Source organism: Cynocephalus volans, chromosome 14 (genome assembly GCF_027409185.1).
Source record: "Cynocephalus volans isolate mCynVol1 chromosome 14, mCynVol1.pri, whole genome shotgun sequence".
In the NCBI taxonomy this organism is placed as follows: Eukaryota; Metazoa; Chordata; class Mammalia; order Dermoptera; family Cynocephalidae; genus Cynocephalus; species Cynocephalus volans.
The window spans coordinates 27735286-27744569 of NC_084473.1; the positions used below are offsets into that span (position 1 = coordinate 27735286).

Sequence of the window (9284 nt, forward strand, 5' to 3'; positions counted from 1 at the left end):
ATAATCTAGGGCCAGATACACCTGTATACATTTTTGCTCTATTCTCCTCTGAGCTGTATGACCTCAGGCAAGATACTTGGGGGCTTCCCCCCACCACACCTTTTGTTTTTATATCTGCAAAACTGGAAAATGATATCTACTTCATTCATTGTGAGGATTAAATGATTTCATGGAGCTAACCGAGGTTAAACACCTGGCCCATTGAACATGCAATAAATATACCCCTCCCCCCAGTTAAGGCCAGCACTTGAAGGATTAAAGAGTGTCATTGTGGGGTCTAAAGTTCTGGTTAACCTTTGAACCCCAAGGCAGAGAAGGATCTGGGACTGAAAACATTGGTGGGTTAAAATTTAGCAGAGCTGTAGGGCCATGCACCTCAGTGGGAGTTTAGTTTGCCCACCATCTATGAGGCAGCCTGGAAGCTTGGCTTTCATCCTTTGTCTTTTGGGATGAGTGGCACAAATGTGACCCTGTTGGCCAGACTATCAGGCCACCTCCTTCTGCAGGCGCTGTGTCTCTGGCTGGGGTTTGTCCTGGATGCAGCCGGTGTAGGCCTCCCGTTGCAGCCCATGGCCCAGCACGCAGAGCTCTGGGGCAGGTGCCCGCCAGCCGCTGCCCTGAAGTTCTGGGGCACAGGGGCTGCTCCAAGGCTCTGTGTCCTTCTTGGGGCTCTCCTCATTGCTGCTGCTGAGAGAAAGGACAAATGCAGATCAAACTCTCCTCCTCCATTGCCCATCTATCCCTCCCCACCCCTCCCACACAGGTTTGCCTGGCTGGTGCTGCCTGCGTGCCTGCTGTGTTTGGGCTCTACAGGTTGAGTCCTGTTCTTTCCCCTGGTGCCCAGGATCCTGCTGCTCTGAACAAAGCAACTCCCTCAGGAGGTCTGGGAGCCGGGCCTTTATTTTGTTTTTGTTTTTAAAGCACTTCTTGTTTAATAAAGGGCTAGGCTTAGCTAGTTGAATTGAAACCAACAATACCAACAAAGGGAAAAACCGGAGTGAAATGGGAACTGCTTGGCCTAGCCCAGGCCCAGCATTGGGCTGGAACAGAGCTTCCCAGCTGCCGAGTGACACAGCCCAGAGTGGCTTTGAAAGGGGAGGAGACATCCACCTGATCTGCAGTGTGACTAGGCATGCAGAATGGAGGGAGGTCACAAGCATGGAGCAAGCCTAGGCTAGGAGGGGACTGGCTTGGTATGACGTGCTGGCTGCATGCTGGTGCACCAGCCTCAGGGCTTGCCGGGTAGAGGGTGGAGTCTGGCTGCCTGGGTTCAAGTCCTGGCTCCTGCACTTACCAGCTGTGTGCCCTCTAGCATGTTTGCTAATCCCTCCGAGTCTCAGTTTCCTTTTCTGTAAAATGGTGGTAATAATTGTACCCATCTCATTGGGCACTCGTAGGTATCAATATTGGATGAAGTGCATAAAACACTTAGTGTAATAACTAGCATGTGATAGGTGCCTATAAATGGGTAGATGTCACTATGGTGCTGCTTGGTAGAGTTGATAGGAAGTCACACCTGGAAAGGACTCCAGGGACCACCCTATCATGCTACAGGGGGGCACCTTAGACCCAGAAGCTGGGGTCTTGGTCTGAGCTCTTAGGGCCAGGATAGGACCTCAGGTCCCGATGTGTGCAGACCAGAGGCCCTTCTCTCTGCTGTGCCCCTACATTCTTTCTGTTCTGTGACTTCATTACACAGTGTGTTCAGTTCTGTGCGCTTAGGCTTACATGGGATGCCAAGCCAGTGGAGGACAAGTTTGTGTCTGGATTAGAACAAGATCAAGGTGATGGGAATAGGGGGTGGATGTGGTTAGGGGTGCTAAGACTGGCACACATCATGGTTTTCAGACAGTGAGGGGCCTACATGCGTGCCAGTTTCATCTGTGTTGGCCTCTGGCCCCATCACAGGTCCCAGCATGTATTCAGGGCTAGTGTGATTTGTGGGCCACAGCTCCCACCTACTTCTTCTGGAGCCCCTGCTGGAGCAGGGGAAGGCATGTGCAGGATGCCCTTCATCTGTGACCTGGCCCTCTGTTGCTCCCCGACTGGAGGGCTGGCAGAAATGGAAGAGTGTGCCCTGGAAAGACTGAGGCATGTAGCTCAGGGAGGCTGAACTTGCAGACTGACAAATGATTTGGTCTACAGCTGTGTCTTCCCCAACCCCAACACAAATCCACATCTGAATGAAGCTCAGGTCAGGAGGTTGACTTCCAATTGTCACCATGTAACTGTGGTTCTGCCTCTTCCCAGAACTGCTGGGGAGGCAGAGTGCCCACCCACTACCCTGCTGGCCACTGGGTAGCCTGACCCAGGAGACTGAGTGAGGGCTGCAGAGAGCCCTGCCTGGACAGTCCAGGTGGGGCAAAGACTAAAAGCACTGCATTTAGGGGAGAAAATCTGGACCCTTCTTGAATGCACAGAGAGAGTGCTCCAACATCCTGAGACTTAGAGACTGGAACTCCACTAGAGAATTCAACACACAAATAACAGTTGAGGCTCAATAATTGAGCTTCCTGTGTAAGCCTATGAGGACTGTTCTCAACTCTCAGGGCCCCAAGATCAGGAGGATATAACATCATCCTTTCTTTTAAAGAAGGGGGCTCCTGCCTAGCTCAGGGTGACCAGAAGGGAGTCAACGCTGAGTGCAGGTCAGTTCATCCTCAGCTGCAGGACTCAGTGGGTGTGGCTGTGTCCCTGCAAGTCCCTGCTTAGGGAAATAGCCCATTGTGAGCAGTCTCTGGCTGTCTGCATGATCCTGGGGAGAACTAGTTGCATGATTTTTGGGAAATCATGCTCAGTTCCCTGGTGGTGTTTTCCCATATGCAGGATGGCAGAAAAAAATGCTTTCCCTCTACAGAGTGGCAAAGGCTCAGTGCTCTCACAGCAGGTGGGCTTCTGCTCCCAGACACCAACTTTACACCTGGGGTGGGGGTGCTGGGAATGAGCATTTTCCTATCAGACACTCACAGTTTAGAATGGCTTAGGGGTGTGGTCATACCAAGGGGCAGGGTCAAGGGTGCAAGTCATGTGTCACCTTTCACATGACCTTGTGACGGCTCCTGTTTATGAGTCTTCTCTCTTTCAAGCTCTCCCAGCTCCCCACTCCAAGTATGGAGATTCAGGACATAAAACAAGCTTTTAGGCTGTCCTATTTGGAGAACAAGCCCGAGAGAAGGGCATTATTTTCTTCTTGAACAATCTTGTACTTGATTATTGCTCCCGCTGTTTTAAAATGTTGGTGTTTTTAATTAACGCTATTTTATAGTCCCTGTTCTCTCAAGCTCTTCTCCTGAAGGGCATGGTTTTAGAAATCTAATAACTGAGTAAGTGGCTAGTGTGAGAAATAATGCATTAACATTTATAGAGGTTCTTAGATGAAAGCCACTGTGCTGTAGGAAGCTCATTTTAGATTTAAGAAAAGAGCAATGTTACATTAAGATTCTTGCAAAAATAATCAATATTTCATTTCTTTCAAGTGGCTGGGGAAGTTTATATAACTATTATAATGCACAACTTTTCTGAGATAATATCTTTATCTAAAATTGACTGCCAAGTACTTTGTAAAAAATTACCCTTTATGCCTGGGCAGACTGTGAAGTCTGTAACACGTATCACTCTGGCAGAAATTAACTGCTGATTTACACAATTGCGGGCAATGCAAAGATAGCAAGGATTGGTGTTAGTTGAGCTTTGTCTGATTGGCTATCAAGATACATTCCTAAGAGTTCTCTAACAGGCCTCAGCTTTACATTTTTTTTTTTCTATACCACATTCTGGAAAAGGCACATTTTCCCCATGTTACTCCTATTCTGTAAAATAACCACTTGAGTGTATAAGTCCTTCTTTCAATGCACATGCAATGGCTACACTTTACCTCATGCCCTACTGCAGCTGCATGCCTGGGCCCGTGTACACGGCTGGGCCGGTGACACACAAGTCGGTTGCCCTTGGTGAGAAAGGTACACTTGGAACTCAGTTTGCCAAGGGTAGGGATGGCAGCCCTTTGCCTGGATTCTGGTGCTCAGTGCACGTGAAGAGTCTTGTTCTTACTCTACAAACCTCTGACGCTGGAGAAGTGGAGCCAGGTCTTTGGGGGTATGAAAAGCCAAACATGCATATTTCATACCTCCAGGACCAGCTGTTCTCAAGGCGTGGTCTGGGGACCCCTGGTTATCCCAGACACACTCTCAGGAGGCCCATGACATCAAAGCTTTACATCATAATACCAAGATGTTACTTGCTCTTTTCTTCATTCTCTCCTGAATGTGGGATAGAGTTTCTAGAATCTACAGGATGTGTGTGATATCTCAACAGATTGACTACAGAAGCGGATCTGGGAATCCAGCCGTCTTTCTTTGAAGCCAGACACTTAAAAGATTTGCAAAAATGTAAGACGGTACCACTCTTTTCCCTAGATATTTTTTGTTGTGGAAAATATATTTTTCATAAAATATATTACTTGTGTTGACATAATAATTTTTAAAAAATAATATTTTATATATTTCTCAGTTTTAATTTCTAATACAGTAAAATTTGATAGATACAAGGGTACTTCAAAAAGCTCATGGAAAGATTTGTATTATCACTTAATTCCATTTTTCCATGAACTTTTTGAAGTACCCTTGTATAACTCACATACACAGATGTTTTGGGGTTCTTAATAAGTTTTAAGAATTTAAAGAGGTCCTGGGACCACATAGTTTGAGATCCTCACACCTAGATGCATTTCTACTGCCATGAACCAGAAACAACAGAAACTGGGCTGCTGGCTCCAGGCAGGGCAGCCATGAGCCCCCCATGGGCAAGTCATTTCATCTGTTTTCCCATCTGTAAAACCAGGGGCGTGTAGGGTTGTACTAACTTGATTGTTTTAAACTTAATTTGTGAACACAGCAGAGCCTCTTTTCATTTAAAATCCTTCTCAGGAACCCAAAATGTGTGACAGATGAAAGCACAGTTACTCAAGGTTGGGGGGAGACTGGAACTCCATTCCCCCCACCTTTTTTCCAACAGCCTCTTCTCTTGGAGCGTAGTTAGGAAACTGCTGACCTGGGTGATTCTAAGGGCTCAGCCCTCTGCTCTTCTCTGTTCCAAGTAATGGAAGGGCAGTGGCCCGAGGACGCTCCTTACCTGCTTCGGCTGAGCTGGGATTCACAAGAGGTGCTGGTGGAGCCAGAGACAGGCAGCTGAAGCCGGACACCTGGCTGTCGGTCAGAAGCTGTCCTTCTGACAAAAGGCAGCGGGTTGAGGGTGCACAGAGCCTTTCTCCTCTGTGAATCCGCCCTCAGTCGGGGCCCTGAGCTGCTCCTCCAGCATCCCGCTGGGCTCCCAAGAGGGCCCCCAGCCTCTGATGGCAGCGATGGTGGGGCCGATGGGTGGGTTGTTGAGAATGGTGATTTAGCTTCAAACAGAGAGGAGGTAGCCGGGCAGAATATGGAACGTGTGTTCTCAGACACCTTGGCTGTGGCTGCTTGACTGTCTTCAGAGTCTCTTGTTCCCTTGTGCCCCTGGGAGGGGGACACTGGTGGGGAGAGGGAGGAAACAGAGGAAGGGGAACGTGCTTCTGTGCCCTGGGTAGGAGGGCTAGAGACCTTGTGCTGAGCAGGTGGGCTCACGGGTGGAGGGCTGGGCAGCTTGTGCTGAAGCGGTGGGGAAGTTTGCTTCCTTGTTGTTGGTGGGCTTAGCACCCTGGGGCTCACTGGTGGGCTGGGGGCTCCAGAGCTGAGTGGTGGGCTGGAGGACTTGTGCACAGTGGAGAGACTTGGCTGGGCAGGCCTGTGAGAGGAGGGCAGGCTCGGGTGCCTCTTGTCTGCTTGGGGCATCCACTGTGCCCTCACAGGAGAGGCCTTCCTGACCACTGGGGGGCTTCTCTCTTGGCTCTGCTTTAGGGCCTCAGGAGAATGTGGCCCTCGTGAGGGTCTGGCCAGGCTGGGTTCCAAGGTCCTGTTTTGCCCAGACGTGTGGCTGGAGCGATGCCAGGTGACTGCCTTCCGGGGAGGCTTGTGGAGGCTTGTGGGCTTCTCTGGTTGTGCCTGACTCTGCGCCCTGTGCTCCACCTCTGGGGTTTGGCTGGTTGCTGGTGGGTGGCTCAGGTCCAAGGCAAGCTTCCTGGAGTTGCAGCTGCTCCTGCTACTCCCTGGCCATGTGCTGTGGGGCTTGAGGGGGCTGGCAGTGCTCTTGCTGGGCAGCAAGTCCATGGGACTCATGCAGGCTCTCAGCTTTGGGGAAGCCCACGTTCTCCTGGCAGGGTGGGCCTCTTCCAGCCCTGGGACCTGGCTCCCTTCAGGGGAGCTCCCTGCTGGCTTGCTGCTTTCTGAGGGCTCCAGAGAAGTGAATGAGTTGTCCATCAGGACTTCCAGAGCTGGTGGAGGGAGAAGCTCTGTGTCCCCCTTTGTTTCGCTGGTGATGTCTTCAGTCTCGGATACTTCTGCTGTGAGCAGAGGGGGAAAGACAGGTGCTGAAGGCCTCCAGCCTATGCCCACTTTGAGAGATTCTCTGCCTGCTGCTGGGGAAATTTGGGGCTTAGGATACAGAGGGGAAAGCCCCCTGTAAATGGGAAATCGGGGGGGCATAATGGGGACCCCCCACTTCCTGAGATAGGGGTTTGACCCAGAGTTCTTGGGGTCCTCTGGTGTCCTCAGATTCTCAGTGGGACTGAAAGTTTCAATGAGTTTCTTGACTGATGTCCTGGTGGGACAGCCCCTGACATTCCAGTCCTTGGTCCCGGGAGCCTCACCGTCCTTCTCATCTGGTGGGATGGCGTTAGGAAGCTTCTCAGCTTTCCCCTGCCAGGGCTGTTCATCCTCAGGGTGAGGACCGCATTTCTGCAAAATGCTCTTGTCCTGACTAGGCAGAATGCAGAAGTTCTTGGAGAGGGATGCCTTGAGCTTACTGACGGTGTTGCTCGGGCTGACCCTGCAGTTGTTGCTGGGCCACAGAGCCACTGTTCTGGGCTGCAGAATCTGCTCCTTGCTGCACCTCTGCTGTTTGGCACCCAGGGTGTAAAATGCCTCCAGCCTCTGACTGAGGTCTCTCTGGACACTTCTCAGCTCCTGGAGGGTGGGGTCCTCCTCATGGCTCTTCAGACACCCCTCTGAATGAGACCTCCTCTGTCTCTCCGGGGCTCTCCTGCTGCCACTGACTGTGCTGGGTCTTGGTGGGACCACTGTCCTCCCATCCTCCTCCTCGGCCCAGTTCTGGTGCCCAGAGGGCACAGGGACAAACTTGATCCTTTCACTGATTGATTCCTTCATCTTCAGAATCATTTCCTGGAGCTGGGGGCTCCTAAGCCTCCTGGGATGTGGCTTAAATGGGCTTTCCCGGTCAGCAGGTGAAGTCCGTGGCCTTGAATGCGGAGCTTTTTCCTGCCATGCACACAGACTCACGCTGCTACCTTCATCTTCCTCCTCCTCTGGACTGCTGTTCTCACCTTCACTAACAGATGAAGCATCCCTCAACCTGGAGCTTTTCGAAAGATGTGCCTCCATGGGGTCCCCCATCCCAAGAGAATCACATGGAGTGCTTTTGCCCAGTGCCAAGGGCCTGGAGGTAATATTTTCTGGGCCTGTGCTGGAGGGGCATGGGCTTCTGGCTTCACCTTGTGCTGCTGGCTGAATCTTTGCCATGGGCGGCCTTGAGAGTGGGCAGTCCTGGGGTCTGTCTGAACCCATCCAGGATGGACTTTGCTGCCAGGCATGTCCTGAAAGCTTGGCCTCTGCTTGGGGTAAAATCACCGGCTTCCATTCTACAGGCTCGGGTGCACTGTCCCAGCTGCCTTGCTTGCCCAGCTTGTCCACGGACTGCACGGAGTCATTGTCAGCACCAATGCCACTATCCTCAGAGCACAAGGGTAGATCCCGTGCCCCAGGGTCACCATGGCCACTTGCCAGGCTCTCTAGTTGTCCCAGAGCCCTCAGCAGGCGTTCATCCACTGCCCTTTTTGTGCTTATCTTATTTTCCAAGTGGCTCGCAGTGGAGTGGAGGTAGCTGCTGGAGCCCTCCAGGAAACTGCCGGTGAGTGAGGCCACCGTGCAATTGAGCACCTGAAGCTTGCTCACTGTGTACTGCAGTAGCTGTTGCAGGAGATCTGGCTGCTCCTCAGGCTCTCCTTTCTTCAATGGCCAAGCCAGATCCTCCCTAACTTCCTGGAGGAGCACTTCTCCGTCCTTGGAGATCTCCCCCAACAGCTGGCTGATCTCCTCAAAGCACAGCAGCAGGAAGCTGACCATGGGCTGCAGCAGCTCCCGGGTCTGGGTGGCCCGATGGATGATGCACAGAATTGCTTCATATTTGGAGAGGCTGGAGTGCAGATAGGCGTAAGCATGTTGGTGGGCCTTCACCAGGGGCTCAGGGAAGTCCACTTTGCCTTCAGACCCATGAGCAGAGAGGCCAGCTTGGCAGCAATGGCCCTGTTTGCACAACCTGTGGCATTTTGGCTTCCTGTCCCACTTAGATGTCTCCTGGGTAATACTTTCCTCATTCTCTTCCCCAGAAAAGGCTGCCCCTGGTGACCTGTGGGAGTCCTGTGTCTTGGACGTAATGTCCTTAGCCATGTGGCTTTGTGATTTGTTCAGCTTTGATGGGGAGGTCTTGGTTTCTGGGATCAGTCCTTTTGTACCTTTCCTTTTGCCGGAAGCGGGATCTCCCATGAGCTGACCAGGACCTTCAGCCGTGGTTTGGGTCTTCCCGGAACTTGGCTGCTCCTCTGCCAGCCTCTGTCCCTGGGGCAGGCCCCCCCCTGAGTCATAGCAGGTGGAGCTTTTAACCAGCAAAGGGATGGAATCTCTTTCACTGCCCCCCTGACGTCCTGGCAAAATTGCTTTGGGTTTTTTCAAAAATTGGATGCCACTCTTTGCCACACTGTTTACAATGTCACTGTGTGAAGGTGTACACCCCATGATTTCAGCTTGTAGTCATCCTCCACCCACAACCTTCATAATTTTCAGAGAACCATATTTAAAATAGGAACAAAAGGCAGTCTTACTAGTCCATCCAGGTAATTTCCAGACTAGAATCCTTTGACGTCCGTGGTGCAATGTCCTGAACTTGGAACCAGCCTTCCTTACTTCCTTGGCCCCACTGTGGAGAGGAAGTACAGTCTGTTGTCTTTCTGAGTTTTGAACCCTCTGCTGTTAGTGAGCAGCGGGACAATTCTGAAGGCCCTCAGTCTCGTGGATTATGGGCCTGCCTGTGTTTTGCTTGTGTCCTGACAGATGTAATAGCAAGTGAAGCTCTAAGCCTATTAGGTTAATCATGGCCTAGCCAGTCAGCACGCACAGTGTGTC

At 51.5% G+C, this 9284-nt stretch overlaps 1 protein-coding gene across 1 annotated transcript; it reads right to left on the minus strand.

Moving 5' to 3' along the window:
• Window positions 1-485: 485 nt before the first annotated feature.
• Window positions 486-8897, minus strand: PCARE (photoreceptor cilium actin regulator). Its single transcript, XM_063079054.1, has 2 exons — window positions 5131-8897; window positions 486-684 (listed from the first exon to the last, which is right to left on the minus strand). Exons 1-2 carry the CDS (start codon window positions 8895-8897, stop codon window positions 486-488), a joined length of 3966 nt encoding a protein of 1321 aa, XP_062935124.1.
• Between the last annotated feature and the right edge of the window lie 387 nt (window positions 8898-9284).

What these genes read in the sequence shown, in the direction of transcription:
- PCARE (XM_063079054.1), bottom strand. Translation starts at nt 8,897, where the DNA reads ATGGGGTGTACACCTTCACACAGTGACATTGTAAACAGTGTGGCAAAG. An exon ending in TCCCAGCTCAGCCGAAGCAG is followed by an intron (nt 685 to 5,130) that starts GTAAGGAGCGTC and finishes TTCTCTCAGCAG; the next exon opens with CAGCAATGAGGAGAGCCCCA.